General features: G+C 35.9%; 1 protein-coding gene across 4 annotated transcripts in view; it reads left to right on the top strand.

The window, feature by feature from the left end:
• Window positions 1-647: 647 nt before the first annotated feature.
• Window positions 648-18,170, top strand: part of LOC117411409 (sex comb on midleg-like protein 4) — a 55,762-nt gene continuing 38,239 nt past the window's right edge. Inside the window, exons 1-3 of one of the 4 annotated variants that reach the window (XM_059025670.1) lie at window positions 648-821; window positions 6,695-6,801; window positions 9,829-10,069. In XM_059025670.1, the coding sequence (XP_058881653.1) occupies window positions 9,865-10,069 (205 nt within the window). In that variant the 5' untranslated portion in view covers window positions 648-821; window positions 6,695-6,801; window positions 9,829-9,864. Of the gene's footprint in view, window positions 822-1,015; window positions 1,442-6,694; window positions 6,802-9,828; window positions 10,070-18,170 lie in introns of those variants that run through there. The other 3 variants (XM_059025671.1, XM_034018892.3, XM_034018895.3) reach the window with 3 other exon arrangements.

Below are 18,170 nucleotides of genomic sequence, written 5' to 3'. Positions count from 1 at the left end.
CAAAGCAATAGAGTCACGGGTCAGGTGAGTTTAAAGGAGACTCCATTAGCCTAGTGGAGGATAAGAACAGCTGGTAAAGCTGTAGTAAAAAAACAGTGCTTCTTAATACGGTTTTTAGGAGTTTTCTGTTAAATGCTGATAGTAACAAGAATTTTTTTTCCATGTATGTCCCTTTTACTGTTTTGCTTCTCTGAGCTAATCTACAGCAACTCCCCAGCGTTAGATTGCTCTTCAGTTCACAGTGACTGTGCCAAGAAAGATTGGAGCACTGACGAGGCCTGTAGCGAAATTGAGTGAATGTAAACAAACTGGAATTCCAATGATGCCTGGTTTCTGCTGAATCAAAACAGAAGGAGAATCTATAAGAGTTTAGTTAAACAATTACATATATTACTATAGTGTAGCATTAACTAAGTTTAAAAAAAAAACATCATTTAACAAATACCTATGAATTTTAATGTATCATTCTAGTCCTGCACGTCAGGCAATAATAATAATAATAATAATGGAAAGGAATATTGAGAAAATATTTTTTGTGAACCTAAAACAATTTTCATATGGGTGTTTCTGTTTGTAACTTTGCTGCGTTTTCTTGGTAAATAGAGCTTATTAATGCGTATGCAGTACTTTATCTGTAATTTGAATAGCTACGGCAAGCAGGAATGCTGAGGGGGATTATAGTGGGGTTCTTTTGTTTCAGATGTTGGGCCTAGAATTCTGCACTTCGTGTGTGTGTGCACACCAACAGTGACATTTCAGAAAAAATTGGTTTTACGTGCGAGGTCGGCTGTAATTTACAGGGGGGAAAAAAACTACTGGGGGTAAGTCTTAATCCTGAAGATCAGATTTACTGGGAATTATTTTCAGTTTTGGTCAATTGCGGTTATGTTAACCATAGTTAAAGTATAATTTTTTTCACGATATACCCAAATATACGCGCCACGCAATGTAACATATAAATAATGCAATATCGTGTCCACTATGAGATATTATTTGAACTCGGCAAGGATGCGCACTTCAAAAAGCTTGTGCTTATATTTAATGGATAGGTTTGTGTCTGTTTGCGCCTGCTTCGGCCGCTGCAGGTGGCTTGGTAGGAAATAGTTTTGCAGCCAGCAAGAAAGCAAGCAATCCAATAAGTACTTTTTTTCGATGGTAATTTGCATAACGAGAAACTATAAAATGGGTTTTATATTTCGCTAAGCGATTTTCTTTAATTTTTTTCCTGGAGTGAACGACTGTTTGGCAACATTGTTGTTGCAGCTGAAGAGTGGGCTGTCTTAACTGAGCCACAGTGCTCGCTGCAGCATCAGTATCGCAGGGATATAGGCAAAATCGAGCCCGGAGTCTTCAGTCTGCTTGTTGTATCAAACTGTTCAGGTATACACATCAGAGCCTAGACAGAGAATGACTCTTCGGGTACATACATCTGTGAAGCCAGGTAAATTATTTTTGGCCTTTGTAGATTTTTAAAATTGACGTATTTGACTTAAACTTAAATTTATTTTGTCTTATCAATGAATTATCCTCTATTAACTTATTGTGTTACTTGCCGTTTTTTCCCTGCATTTTGAAGTGTTGCCGCATAACTAAGCCTGCCACGTAATAGAATGTCTGAGGTACCAACCTAAAAGTTACAGTAATCAGAAGCTGTCTTGTATTTGTAGTATCGCCAGCCTCCATAACTGCATTCCATTTTATTATCCGACAGCCAGTTTCATTATTAAACGAGAGACCAAGGTCTAAATTGTCTTGCTAATATTTTGTTTTCACGAATATAAAAACAAATTTAAGCTACGTTTAATAATAAATGTCATCTAGACATATGTGCGTTTAAACAGTTATTGTATTTTTTTTTTGTTAGACTTGTTTTTTTTTTAATAATTATATAGTCTATAGTAATTAATGAAATGAAAACACTAAAGCAAATCTGTTTAAGCATGCGTGAGCAACAAAAAAGACTAACAAAATTAAATAAGCTGCTGTGCCTAGTTTATAAACCAGCTTTTTAAAAAGAGACTACGTAATTCCGTGCCTGTTTAATATATATATATATATATATATATATATATATATATATATATATATATATATAGTTTGTTATTTTCACTGTATTATTGTTTGTTTAGATCATGGGTCTCCAACCCTGGCCTTGGCAAGCTGGTGTCCCTCCTGGTTTTTGATATGTACACTAAATTAATTAATTGGACCAATTAAACTTCCAATAAGCACTTATGGTCCATTTAAGTAATTTTGAGTACAGTTAGAACAAACGCCTGGCAGGACTGGGCCTAAAGGACCAGGGCTGGAGACCCCTGGTTTAGGTCATTTACCATGCCTGCTAACAATTCCAGCAAAAAATGTCCATAGGATTTTCAACAGGTGTGAAATGTTACAAAAATGTGTATGGGATGTAGTAGTATTTTAATGGTCATAGAAATCGCAATAGTTTGGTTTCACCACTGTCACCATTTTTTTCAACCATGTAAATTATTTTTCTGCAAATTTATTTTTCTAGTAGTTTCTTAGTACAGTGTTTGTTGTGTGTGGGGTGCCTTACAGACTTCCTTTTGCACAGCTTAAGCAGGCAGAACAGTCTAAACTTCACAAAATGAAACCTACTGTCCAAATTGTAGTGGGAAACATTCTTGTTTTTGTTCTGTTGTTTATTAAAATGCGTTTATTGCATCTTGTCTACTTGCTCAGTTGAAATGCTTTAAACAAGAATGTGTTAAACTTATTGATGTCATCAGTATCATACAGTAATCCGTCGCGTATCCGACTGCTGTGATATCAGAGTAAGGGCGGATATGTAAAAAGGTGGATAAACGAATCCTGTTTTAAATACCATTAAACACAGCTGGAACAATTACTATATTCACACAATTATTGTTTTGAGATTTAGCTTTTATTAGGGAGTTCCCTAAATCCCTTTTTTTTAGAAAGATACAGGGTATTAATGCTTGTGACACGGTAGCCGTCTGCTACTAATTTAATTTGCTTGTGTTTGTGTCAGTGTGCTTTAACGGTGTGGTTAAGTAAGTGACATGCTGTTATGACAGCCTTCCCCATTGAATCACAGACTTAACCCATTTGTGTCTGAGGGGAATGCCTTTTAACCTAATCATAGCAGAGCTTCAGTGATCCTGTAGTCTAAATGAACAGATAAAGGTATTTATGGGTACACCCTCAGGGCATTGTGCCATGGTGAATCAGTAGATATTCAGAATCATTGGGATTATTTTGACAGGCTGCTGGGACTGCCTTCCCTCACAGAAAAGGCCATTCATTGCAGTGGAGCAAAGCAATCCTACCCACTTTTGATCACAATTAAATACAGCTTAACGTAAGTATGTGAAACAAATAGGCTAATAGTTAGGAAACACAGGTACAACAGTTTAAAATTTGATTTATTTTTTGTTTATACTTTATAATAGCGATAACAACTTGGGCACAGATCATTCAGGGGAATTAATGAACGCTGAGGACGGTCATTGTTTGGTCGAAACATGTTCGTTTTTTTGTGTTTTTTACCTCAAAAATAAAATATGAACTAATAAATATTTGAACTTGCTTCTTTGAGTGCGGACATCCGATGTGAGGGAGATATGGGAATTAATGACCAACGGGGGTTAAACTCACCCAAGTGGTCATTAATCCCCAGGAAGTACCCAGGTTGTTATTGCTTATTTACATGTGGTATATAATGAATGGAAGGACAGTTTAGCCAGCGACAAGGATAAGCTGAAGCTAGGGGTGTCACGGTATGATGGTATACCGCGATATTCACTCACCATTGTATATTATAATATTATCCCGATAACTAGGGGTCTACCTAAATTGCAATTTTGCGGAAATTGTGAAATTGAGGGTCACTGCGAAATTCACCTCTTATAGGGGCCAATGCATACCGGACAAGCACAGAGAGAAAAAAAAGAAACCTTGTTTAAATGAACTGCTGCACAACGCAATCAACGCAAACTACGTATCTTCCTTCATCGTCCTGTGTGCATTGCACTTAGGCAAAATAATAATAATAATAATAATAATAATAATAATAATAATAATAAAACGTCCTTAGACAAATTACAAAAAATTCTCCAAAGCCGTTAACGTTCTTGTTTACTGTTCAAACAACAACGATGTTTTAATCAGCCAATCAGTGCGTCTGTACTTTTCTGTGACCTACAGTAGGGGGTGGGACAAAGTCAGTGCTGCATTGTTTTGATTTAGGTTGCTTAAGTCTAGTTTTCATCATTGGAGCAAAAAAAGCTAAGTATATTTCGGTGATTGATCATGTCAAGATATTTCCAAAAAAACAGTACATGCAGATGGAGGTAATTGTTTTGCACATCTTGTAATGTCTTTGGAGAAAATACAATCGATCGCAATTTAGCTTTAGAATCACACATTAAACGAAAGGCTACTATAGAGGCTGCTGAACAGAACATAAAATAAACAGCTTACAGAAAACAAACTGGAAAATCAGCACAGACAAAAAGTATTCCTGTCGGTTGTAGCCAAGTTAAATCAGTACTACAGTTACGATCCAGCACAGCCACCTCGTTTCAAACAACCTGCTGCTTACTTTTTAAACACAGTTGGAATTTTAGACCCGAATAGGCATGTTTTCTTTGTTTTGACTCTGTACTAATAAAATAAATTAATGGATGGGAGTGGGACAAATAACATGACAACGAACGTGCTGCATATATCAAAGTATGCCAGGTGCCCTTGGGGAAACGAGTTTTGGGGCTGTTTCTAATTGATTTCCACATTTGTATAATTTGGCAAAGCTTTGCCTTACTTACACTTCCAACCAATTCAGTGGATGGGCAAGTCCACACCAGACAGAGAATGTCAGCAGCAACTGCATGGGGATGCTGCATGCTTGCCTTTAACAAATCACAGCACTCTGTTTTAGTAAGGAAGCAAGTACTTTATATGCTTTTTAGTGCTCTGGAATACTGTGTACTTAGGTTTATTTAATGTTTAAACAGGTCAGCGAAATGCCCGCGAAATCCTAATTCCAAGCAGTGCAAAAGAATCAGATTTAGATGATGAGCCTCGGTTATTTACACCAGCAAAGAAAGCAAAGGAAACTCAATGATTGATTTCCAGTGTGCCGAACCTGCAAAAAAAAAATTGCTGCAAAAAATGGAAACAGATCCAATATGTTTGTCCACCTCCGTGATCATCATCACGCACTCTACAGAGAGACAGTGGGAACGGCATCTTCCAATGGAAGTGAAAGTCTACTAATATATATATATATATATATATACATACATATTGTATTTTAAAGTTTTCTGTGGCTTTGCAAACCAACCTGTCAGATAGCTAGTACTACAAAATATTAGGATTGTATAATACTGGATATAATGTTCTTATGTGTTATTCTGCAAATACGGGGTTCACAAAAAGCAAAACTATTGGGACAGTAACATCAGCTTAACACATGTTATCCCAATCCTGAATCATTTCTCATTTGCAAAAAAAATAAAAGTACAATGTCATATTATTTTAATACGCAGAGCTTGATGGATTTTTGCCATTGTTCCTTAACAATGCACATTTGCATGTGTCTTGCTTTTAATTCTGGCAATCTAGAGTTGTTCCTTTTATAGTATTCATTTTTGCGTGTGGTCATCTCACCACCCACAGTTGTCTGGCTCAGCTTTTATCCTCCATGCCTCCCTAATATTTTGCAGTATGTGTGATCAAGGTATACATTTACTGCAGAACGCAAAACAAGTCTGCTCCCCATAGTCCCGTCGGTTCCAGTATTAATAGGTGTATTTAAATTAGATGTGGACTTAATTTATCTGTGAGCTAAGCAAAAGGTTCAGTTAATAATTGGGCATCCTATTCTGAAACTTAAGTATACCACAGAAATTGTCAAAAATGAAATGTTAAAAAAATATTTGACCGATTTTAAATGTATTTTTTTTTAATCTATGGGATTAATTTAACCAATAAAAAATAAAAGGAGGTTGCTGAACAATATTTTAATAGAGTGAAAACAGTGTAATGGAATCGCTGGTTAATTGAATCTGCATATCGTAATCAAGAATTGCATTACTTTTGCCGTACAGCCAATACAAAACCCACTGTTTTATGAAATCAATGAAGTTATCGAAATGTGATTTTTACTGGTTATGCAAACTTTTAAGAGCATGCCCTGTTTATTCTGACATAGCGTTGCTGCTTTCTTCTTGTAGAGTACTACACCTGTATCCAAACTCTCTAGTTTTGAAATGTTCAACAGTATTTGATTTTTTCAAGCTGTTTTCTAAGGTGTACTTTTATTAAAAAATGTTCCTGCTGTAAACTAAATTAGATTTTTTTAATGGAATTGATTATTTACTGTATATGTGCAAAATATATTTGTTTTTGTCTAAAACATGAGCATAGGTTGCTCTAAAATATGATGGATAGATTCTCAAATGTATTTACTCACCCTATAAAAATGACCAAATCAGAAATAAAATAAAAAAAAACTCAGACCTTCACTATTTATACTGAATAGCTTTGAGAATATAGCCTGTTGTCTGTGAATGGCATATACATTCTGACACCAAAGCAACTTATCTGAACTGTATACTATAGCATGTGTATTTTGCTTTGTTTAGTGGGGATTGTGCACTGTCACAATGCAATGATGTGCCTTATATGTAATTCTTATATATTCCAGGAAAGAAAATGCATTCCAGAGTGATATCCAATCAATGAAAACTGAATTTAAATACAAGGGGAGAATGACAGTTCCTGCTATGATTGTACCCAAAAGCAACACAAAAGGTAATGATGTCCACAGCCCCCACCCCTTCCCCACACTTCTCTCCACACCCATCCGTGACTACCAGAGACATCCATGAATGTCCCTCTTTTGCTTCTGCAATTTGTTTTCACAGCTTGTCTTCACATAGCTGAAATAGCCTCTGCAGGGGGCTGTAGAAAGGTACACACCAGTGTGCTTGAATGTCTCACTGAATGAGCCATGGGGAGCCAATACTATCAGGATTACAACAATGAAAAACGCATGCCGAAAGAAGAAAACTAAAAAAAAATATGATGAGATGAACACTGACAGTATTTTTTAGGAGCGCCAAGTTAAATTATGGCCCTTGGGCTCACGTGTCACTGGCCAACAATACTGTCGCTGCCTTTGATTTTTAACCTTATGACCTGATTTATATCCATTCCCATACAAAATACAACTTTGCTGAACGTGACAACAGATTTCCATTGAAATCTTTCTGAAGGCATAATGCAACACTCTCAATTGTTTCTGCTAAAAGAATTTGGCTGTTCTAATATTGATTTAACTATGCCCGGCAGTTATGTCAGTTGCATAAAATTTATTGATTGATTGATTGATTGGTTGATTTATTTATTTATTTATTTATTTATTTATTTATTTATTTATTTATTTTACACAGTTTCATGCCTTTAAGCCCTCTTTGTTGGAACGCTAGAAACATTTTTATATTCCATGCTGAAATTGCAAATTATATTCTCTTGATGCATTTTTTGCGCTCCAATCTTCCTCCCCCCCCCTCCCACACACAATAGCAGTTCTTAAAATGTATTAAAGGATTAGTGTCACCAAAGCTTTTAACAGGTAGTATTACTTTATTAATGACCTGCTAAATGACATTATTTGCCTCTATCACTCTGCCTACCTTTTTTTTTTTTTTTTAGTAAATACAGTACAGGCAAAAACATTTTTTTGATGTCAAGACTGATACTGGATATGTCATAGTTTCCACTTCTCTTTTATAATTAAAGACCAAGTAGTTAAATTTAATTTTCTTTTTTATATTGTCCACTTTTTAATGATATTTTCAATTCTATGATGCAGCAAATACTCAAGTACTGTGTTTTTCATTTTCTGACATGTCTGTGTCATGGTGCTTACACTACATTCCATACATTATTATTATTATTTCTTAGCAGACAACCTTATCCAGGGCAACTTACAATTGTTACAAGATATCACATTATTTTTACAAACAATTACATTATTACATATTTTTTTACATACAATTACCCATTTATACAGTTGGGTTTTTACTGGAGCAATCTAGATAAAGTATCTTGCTCAAGGGTACAGCAGCAGTGTCCACCACCGTGGATTGAACCCATGACCCTCTGGTCAAGAGTCCAGAACCCAAACCACTACTCCACACTGCTGCCCATATCTAGATCAGCCGAAGTGTCCTTATAGAAGTAAGTGTAAGCTCCATCAAGTGTGTGTACTAGATGGCGCAGGTCCTTAAAAAAAAAAAAAAAAAAAAAAATATATATATATATATATATATATATATATATATATATATATATATATATATATATATAGAAGAAGACACTTTGGCTAGTCTGGCCTATACTGCTGTCTTTGGCAGAAATTAAGGTAGCTCCTGAACTCAGTTAAAAACCGTTTAGCACAGACAACACTAAATATTAATTAATATAAGAATCACTTAAAATAATTGCAAACACCATTCATGTTAAGGGAACAGTTTAAAAAAAAAATAGTAAAGATACTTGCAACACTGTATTAGTTGAACCATTTAAAACCTTTGCAGCAAGAAATGATTTTTCAATGAAGGTAAAATGTACCTTTTAATTGATAAATGGAAGAGTTTTCACCTCCTAATGGGAATTATTTTGAGAAGAATGCACTACAAACTGTGAGAAATAGTAAAAGGGTTATTCTGCCACATGTTATATTTGAATATTTAGTAATTTACAGTGTCACACATTTATCACCTGCTAAATAACTAACACATTATTTTCAACAGTCTTCAGCCCCTCTGGCATGAAGCACCAAGGTCATTGGTTCTTTAAGGAGTGAAGGAGTTTAACATTTTTCAACAATGCTTCTGCCCTGAGCATATGTTATTAGCTGTGTGGTGTTATATTTTAATTAGGTATGTACATTTTAATTAGGAATTTTTCACACCGCAGGGCTCAGCTGTAAATTAGCAATGCATTTGAAATTGAGAATGTCTACGAACATTACAGCCTGTATGAATATGTTAATACAATATTAAATAGAACATAGAATTATCAGTAAATTGTTCTGAACTATTTATGAAAGAAATACTTTATGCTGTCATGTAACCACTATCTACTTTTATTTAACATAAAGGTTTATTTGTAAACGCAGAGGAACTAGTCCAATTCTGTGTCTTTTTTGCAAATTTTGCTCTTCAAATTAGGTCATATTTCTGTCTTCACTATCATGAGAACATAAATACAGATATTCATTTTACAGTCTTGACCAGTTGGTTTTGGTTAAAGAATTGCTAACCTGCGCTTTGAGAACCATATATCATGATATTTGAAAATATTTGAAAGTGTTGCATGCTGGTGACTTTGTTGTAAATCACATGGGCTGATGCACCAAGATCATTGGACTGAGTTTGAACTACAGGTACCGGGAAGTAGCAGTATCTTCTCATGTATTGTTTTTGAAATCTTGATGGTACTCCTTTTAATGGTTTTCGGGAGATTCAACATAACATTCACAGTGTATTTTGTGACATTTCTCACCACAAAACAAATACAAGCCAAAGAGCTTTAGTCTAGCAATGGGCAAGAAATTAATTGATCGATTACATGTTTAATTAAGTCTCTCAAATTAAAGCCATTCCGATCAATAATTGAAACATCGTTGCATCTCTACCAACTTGGTCATGTGGTTTCAATCTTCTGGTCTGTCCCAATCTCGTAGCCGCTTTGTGTGCAGCACAGTTTGCCGGATGACCTGGTGGTCGAGGGCAGACATTATTGGCTCACGTTTTGTTTTTTGAATTCCAGTGTTATGCTGTACCCATACCTGTGTGTGAGGTTGGCATGAGACTCAGAGGGAGGGATCCTCAAGGTTCTGCTTTGCCGTGGATAGCCAACGTTCTAGGAGTTCAGAGTGTGAGACTGCGACTGAGGCTGGATCGTCACGACAACAAGGGCAAAGGCTGCTGGCAGCTGGTTGACTTGGGTGGTGGGAACGAAAGAAGCTGCCGCAAACTGAGAGATCGGATACAACCAGCTTCATCTCAGAGTAAGAAACCTGTGACTTTATCTATGCAGAACTGTATTGGCAAGATCAAGTGAAACAGTCCTGTGACTGGCAGTGTGAATGTGAACTCTACCCTGCTGCCACATAATTAGTTTTGTTGATGTAAAAGGCCTGATTAGAAGGGGAATCTGTCAGCTGAAGCTGTGGTTTTGTTAACTGAAATCCTCAATGAAGTGGAGGTATTTTAATTAGCAACACAGAAGGTATGCATGGTAACATCTAGTACTTTTAACCATTTTAGTATTTTAATATACTTTTAATAATCTTTTAATTGACTAACTCTTTCTTGATGAGAACGGAACTTTTTCAATACATGAATCCCCGAGAACCTTGTGGAGAGGTGACATCTGTTCTTTATTCGAGATCAGGAGAGTGGCAACTCATGTCTTGTGTGGGTTGTGGCAAGTGGAGAGAGGGTGGAGGTTGAAGGACATATCTATTGTAGTATACTGGCTACTCAGGACAGTTGGAAAAGAGGAGAGAAAGCTGACATCGCCAACTGTCCAGAAACTAAGCGTTTACATTATCTGTTAATCTGTATTAGGACTAGTTCATATACTCTAGTATTAGTGGATTTATCTGTGTAATTTTGCCTGTATGATGATAACAAAACCTGATTACTGTGGTGTTTCTGCTCTTAAGGTCTCAATAGATATTAAGGAAACAGTAGGCTTTGTTTTCTTACACATATATACTCAGCGTTTCTGCTAGGAAAAACTGCTGTCTGTCACAGTGACGGGCCATATTTTTTTTAATTAAGCAGAAAAGTTAAGAAAATGTTTTATAACAATTTGTTTTCAAAAGTTGTGGAAATATATTATTATTATTTGTTTATTTAGCAGACGCCTTTATCCAAGGTGGCTTACAGAGACTAGGGTGTGTGAACTATGCATCAGCTGCAGAGTCACTTACAACTACGTCTCACCTGAAAGACGGAGCACAAGGAAGTTAAGTGACTTGCTCAGGGTCACAATGACTCAGTGGCTGAGGTGGGATTTAAACCGGGGACCTCCTAGTTACAAGCCCTTTTCTTTAACCACTGGACTACACAGCCTCACACACAGCCTGCTTTATAATTTCAAATTCTAATATGTTACACCATAACTGAAAACTACAGGTATAATATCAGCGTGAATTAAAGCATTTTGTACTGAAAAGAGGGAGTGCAAACTTACATAAGACCAGACTGACATACATGTAAAGAGAACATATAAAATCCAGAATACAAAAAATAAACTGCACTTGCTTTCATTTCAACGAACAATCGAGGCACAGTCAATCGGGCCCACGACAGCCAGACAGCAGCCTCTAGTAGCAATTTCCATCGCAGCTCCTATTAGAGCATACAATGGCGCTCGTACTACTATCCAAAACTGCTAGTCAAATCCTCTTGATGCACATACAGACTGTATATCAACATACAGATTGCTAATCTTAGGGTGGTCAGACGTATTTTAGAGTTAAACAGAAACAAATCCTAAATGGATGTTTTATGAATCAGGTTATGTCTACAGTACATATTTAATATATGAATCATTCAAGAAAATAAGTGAGGCAAGGTTGGATAGTAAATATGACTTTATATATTTTGTTTAAATATAGCTGATACAGCATAAGTAAATAAATAACATAAATAAATAGCAGAAAATGTTTTTGAAGTTCATACCGCATACTTATCAAAGTTTTTTTGGCGTACAACTCTCCATCTGGTTTGCTGACTGCTGCATAATCCAGTTTATAGCCCTGCCATCATGTTTGTTTTCAGTCGAGTTGAATTTGTTTGAATTTCAGAGTCAGAAAACAGTGACGTTTTAATCACCATTTTAGTGTTTGGAGCGTCTTTCTTTTGTAGTATGTTTTGTAATTCATTTTCTGTTAAGTCACAGAATTGCTATTCAGCAGTGTTTTAACATTCAGCCATATTCTCTTGTTGTGAGGAGTGCAGAGAAAGGGTTCTTTTGAAAAGGGGTGGGACTTACAGTGATGTGAACCAATCACATGACACATGGAGACTATTGTCCGGTGGTGTAAGGATGTCAGGGCAATTGTTCAATCTATTTTTGCTACTATTATGAGGTTTTAACCAATCACAGGCCAGAATTTCCAACCACTGATTCATATTCATTGTGATCGATTGCCTTTTAGTCACAGATCTTTTGTTCTTTAAACAAAGACTTGACAGCCAGAATGCGGTTAAATGCCATAGTGTGTGTTTATTATTTACAATACCCAAAATAAATAGAAACAAAACAAAAGCCTAACCCGTTCTCAAGCTCTATCTAAAGAGCTTGAGCAAACTATCTGAATAGGAGGCAGGCTAAGCCTGTTCCCTCGTCCTCAAAACCAATTCACAATCCAAAGCCGTAATTCCATATACCTGTTTCAGTTTTCGTTTACCAGTAAATCAATAACAAATAATTTCAGTCACCCAGTCACCCAGCCACCCAGCCACCCAGCCACCCAGCCACCCAGTCACCCAGTCACCCAGTCACCCAGTCACCCAGTCACCCACCAAACTCCTCACGTTCTCCCTCAACCAACACTCATAAACACAGAGTTTTTAAATGCTAACCAATTACATCGTTAAAGACAATTGACAAGACATTAAATTGAATAATTCAGTTGAACTGGAGCCATCCCTGAGTCCAGTAGTTTCCCCATGGTCGTAATGTCCCCCATGTATTGTCTTTGTACCATTTATTTTTAAACCATACTTATGTATTTATTTGTTTCCCTTATTTAACAAAGTTGTCATTTACAAAGTGCATTCTTTAACCCCACTTTAGTTATGTACTTATTTGTTTACCATCCAGTTTGTTTACATTGTCTTTTCCATCTTTTCTGAGTTTTTTATTGACCAATCCCTTACACTATATATATATGTGTGTGTGTGTATATATATATATATATATATATATATATATATATATATATATATATATATATATTGTAGAAGATTGCACCACTCTCTGGTTCGTTGCCCCTTTAAAAATAGACCCAACACGACAGAAATGGATTTTTAAGCGCTGGTGCGCTATGTTTAATAAACAAAAAAAAATAAAAAATACAAAACAAACACCTAGCTCTGTACGAGCACTAACTAACACCCAGGAACTCCCTGACTAACACGGGACAGCTACGCTGTTTCCCCGTCCTCACAAAACACACTGGTTTGAAACAGCACTTTACCTCACGACTGCCAGAAAGCAGAGCACCCCTTTCTGCCTCCTTCTCAGCAGCTTCGAGCAGACTGCCTGCTCTCCTTTTAAACCCCACACCTGGGTCTAATTCCCCAATAACGCCCAGGTGCGGATGATCATTAATAAACAATGAAACAATTAAATTTAAACAATAAACCAAAAAGTGCATTCTCACATGTTTCTTTTGCAGGGAGGTTTTAACCCCCTCCCTGCTGTCTCTCACAACCCGCTATCTTACTATATATATATATATATATATATATATATATATATATATATATATATATATATAAATTAAAATAACATCACAATTCAAATTTAAAACAAATGTAAATGTGCTGCATTTTGTAATCTGTGCGATTTATTAGATGAAGAAATTTGCCATAGATGGATCTCAAATACTAATTTTATCCCCTGCTGTGACTGAGCACCTGTATATGCAGGAAAGGTTTTAATCTCATTAATATTCAAGCCATAGCATATGCAAAAATGTCTGTGTTAGATGCTGTCGTTCGATGCCCTGGGAGTACAAACCCTGGCAGTTTCATTTGGGCAAATTGTGATAGGCCTATTTGCAGATCGCTCTGAAAATCAAACCGTGGATAAAGTGCCTTTGTTGTATGTGTTTGTAAAATTTGTAACATTCCACAGAGGGTCCAGTTTTAATGATTTAAACAAGATCTGCCTCATTTTAGATCAATTTAATTCACCTTATTGGAACTTGGCATTTATCTTTGCAGAGGCTTTACTACAGTGTTTTGTTTTTGCAGTGTTTCTTTTTGTTTAAGGGCAGGTCTGTTGTGTGTTGTCCTTTGGTGGGTATCCTCTTATAAAATACACCTGGCATGTATTAGGATGTGTATCAGAGCTGAAGGGTTCTTTTCAAAGAGTAAATGTGTGACACCCCTTGCACACAGTGGAACCATTTTTGTAGTGGGGGTGCTGAAAGCCATTGAAAAAAACTGTAACCTCTGTATATGATGGAAGACATGCATTCAGTTGATATTATATTAAAACATGTTAATATACGAAGCAAGCATCAACACCTGTTTATCGATTTATATACAAAATGCTTTAATGTTTAGAGCAAACAAATCGAAAAGTAGTGTATAATATTATCATCCACTTAAATACTGCAATTTAGAAATGTCTTGTTTACTTGTAAAAACAGGTTGAACAGTTGTATTTTATTGACACAAGTCAGAAGGACAGTCAGCAGGCTCCAAAGTTTGAGTTGCACTCCGGGGGCATGCTAATGTTTTTTTTCATGAAGGAATGGACATCTGCTGCATCCAGAATGTCACTTTGTATGTGCAAAGAGCAAGTCTCTAACGGCTCGTTGTGCTAAAGTCACTGAAGGCAGAAAAAGATTGCTCTGACCCTACAACTGACACTGGTAAACGCAGACAAAGGTTAATGAAGTTTTTAACGCAGCACCCCTGTACTTCAAGCCAGGAGGTGCTGCCACACCCTCAGCAGCCCTAGTTCTCGCACCCCTGCATGCATACAATGATTAGTATAATTCCATTCGGTGATTTCTAGGGCTGTGTTCGAAGGTTCGAAGGCTTGTTTGCTAGCCAGGAATTTTGAAGGTAGTTTTAAACCTTCAAAGGTTTGTCAGGCGGCATTCACACATGGTATGTGTTTTTTTTCTGTTTTGACAATATGTGAATACTATAAATCACACATTAAATATCACTCAGACAAAATTCTTGTATAAGGCATATTATTTAAACAAAAGTTGTTGTATTAAAATCCACAACCGTAATATGTAGCAACTCTATATGGCGCCACTGCTATGTATGGAGCAGGGTATATTATGCCAAAGCACGGGGGGGGGGGGGGGGTGTTATCCAAAGGCAAAACTTTAATTTCTGAGATTTCATTTGCCATCTCGGCAGTAAGGCATTGTATAGTGTAAGTTTTATTGAAAGAAATTTTCTTGATAACCCCTCTGCTGTTTGGGATTTTTTTTGTTAAATGCCCAGATGACCAAAAAAAAGTTGAATGCAAACTGTGCAAGCGACGGAGGCACAACCAATTTCCGGAGTTACTTGACAAACGTTCATATTATTATTATTATTATTATTATTATTATTATTATTATTATTATTATTATTATTATTAGTAGTAGTAGTAGTAGTAGTGGTAGTAGTAAAATGTGACTGTGACTGATAACCTGCTTGGAACGGTGCCTGTTAAATAAAGCTTTGTTTTTCCTAAATAAATAGTTGGTGCTGCTGCAATGCCAGCTTACTGTATACTGGTATATTGCAAGCAGCATCAATTACGTGTAAATAAATGTTTATTTTTATTTAAATTATGAAAACATGATCACTGTTATATACCGTATTTTTAAACTACATGTGAATGTTGTATTCCATGTATATGGTTTACCTGTAAAATAACAGGATTTTCAATCAAATATAAACAAGTAGCTATGGTGACGTCACCAGTAAATTATGCAAATTAGTACCATCAAAGGTTCGAACCTTAATGCGTTCCAAACCTTCGCAGGTCAAAATGTACCCTTCATTGCAGCCCTAGTGATTTCAGTCATTAAAACATGTCTTGTTTTCTATAAACATGTCAAAAATGTGTGGGCATTGCCCAACACATTATTGGAAGAAAATAGACTGTATCAGAGCCCTAGAATTATTAATACTTAATTTATAAAGCTATGCAGAGACATAAGTATTTGTCAGAAAGCACAAAGTATTGAAATTGAAAAGCTTCTTTCTATAGGACGTTCTAAACAACATATCCAAACTGTTGCTGACCAAGATTTCCTTGAGACCATATTTATTCACTGACCTGTGAATCAATATTGGTATTTAATGTCATTTATTGGACAAGCCTGCCATTTCAGAAACATTTACACTATTCTAACATTAGCATGCTTCATCCATAGGCTTTGTACATCACGCTGTGTTCTAATTCAAATCAAACTTTATTTATTCACTCATTCATTCATTCATTAATTAATTAATTAATTAATTCATTCATTCATTCATTCATTCATTCAGTTTTATGTATTATTTCCATTAAAAAATGGGATATAGCTGAGAGACCAAAATCTCACTTTCAATGATTCCCACCCCTGGGCAAGCTGGTTAAAAAATTAAACAAAGAATTTGAAAGGGAACGGAAAAGTAAGTTTTGGAGAGTTTTTTTTTTTTTTTTTTTTCTTTTTTAAATGAACATCTCGCAGCCATAAAACACCAAAAAATCGAGATCAGAAGTACTTACAGTACTGTGTTTAATTTAGATATGCAAAGGTTTTAAGAGACAATTGTAGCTCTAGCTCATAGAATGGAATGGAATAGAATCGACAGCAAACTGATCAAACGTTCTGAGATTGTAAGGTGATGAAATATGAGACAGTGCTGTTCAGATTGTTTGAGGGTGTTAATATTTCTAGAATCATCAAGTGATCAAATCTAAAACATCGCAGAAATGCTTGACTATTATTACATTAAAAATGCATGCTGTGTTTAATAGCATTGGCCTTGAAAATCCATGTCCATTTAATGAGTGGTTTCTTGATTGGCTGCTCTTCTCAAGTCTTGGCATTGTACTAACTGCTGTCAAGACTGTGAGAGGTGAACTTTATATCCCTGTGTGTTTTAGCTGCTTCCCAGTTGCACTGTGTAATGGGATGGAGTTTACAAAGCTGCCTTGTCATCCTCACAGATTTATTTAATCTGACTTGAGCAAACACCACGGCAGGGCACAGAACAACCGGTATGGCTTAGCAGTTTGCTGTGAGAAATGGATTCCCATGCTAGACATATCTTTGCACAACAGGTATATATCTTTTCTGCAAGTGTTCAGACATTTCACTTACAGTAGCTTTGTAGCAGGCCGATGGAATTTGGGTTCAATCTTAACTGGAATGCTACAAATTGCCCAAGAAAGATGTTCATTTGTGGGTGCTTCTTTCCAAACCAAATGCCTGCTAATATTAAATGTTTCCCTCTTTCACTTGGAGGTAGCTCTTAATCATAATCTGAATTGGCCATATGGAGAATGCAGATTAATTGAATACTGGACTACCATCACAATGTAGGAAACGTTTTTCCAGACTGTGATATCTGTCTGTAACTTTTTCCATCATAAATGTCACATATAGACTCATGATTAGCCATTGTCCTGGACAGTCTATATGAAAGCAGGTCAGTATCTTCGTTTTTCTAGTAAAAACTGAATTTGTGGAGCAACTGGGACACTTATAAAGAAATGTCCTTGATTCAGGCTATCCATGATACAGATACGGTGCCATTGGGGGCATGCTTTCTCTTTCTCATCAGCAAACTTACAATCGTTTCCCACATATGCTTGACAAAAAGTACAATAAAAATGAAATTTTGTCAGCTCACATTATTTACTAAAAACCTTACTGAAAAGATGTTTTGTGTCTGGGACAACAACTCTACCAAACAACCGATTAATTACTGTAGTTGAAGAAGATCTACTAGAGCAACACCAGTAAGACAGTGCCTCATGGCATAAAGTCATATAACCATTAACAGCGCTTCTGCTTTTGTTATAGTAACAAAATCACATAGGTTGGAATATATATATATATATATATATATATATATATATATATATATATATATATGAATGTATGTAAGGGATCATTTGAAATGCCAGGACATATCTGCATTTACAGCTGTTCCAGATGACAGGTATTTTGGATCACAGTCTGATTCATCAACAACACCAGCAAGAGGAAGGTCCTGCATCTGTGCTTCGTCAGCTAGTTGTTCATTGCTGTGACTGTTACATCTTCAGTTTCTGTAGGTATCTGTAAAATATGTATTTTAAATATTGGTTATTTGCATATTTATATGTACAGTATAGCTTCAGGTGTCTCCTGC

The sequence above is a fragment of the Acipenser ruthenus genome, chromosome 6 (genome assembly GCF_902713425.1).
Source record: "Acipenser ruthenus chromosome 6, fAciRut3.2 maternal haplotype, whole genome shotgun sequence".
Lineage (NCBI taxonomy): Eukaryota > Metazoa > Chordata > Actinopteri > Acipenseriformes > Acipenseridae > Acipenser > Acipenser ruthenus.
Note: the sequence above shows the minus strand (reverse complement) of the source record. Positions and strands in the feature narration are given on the sequence as shown.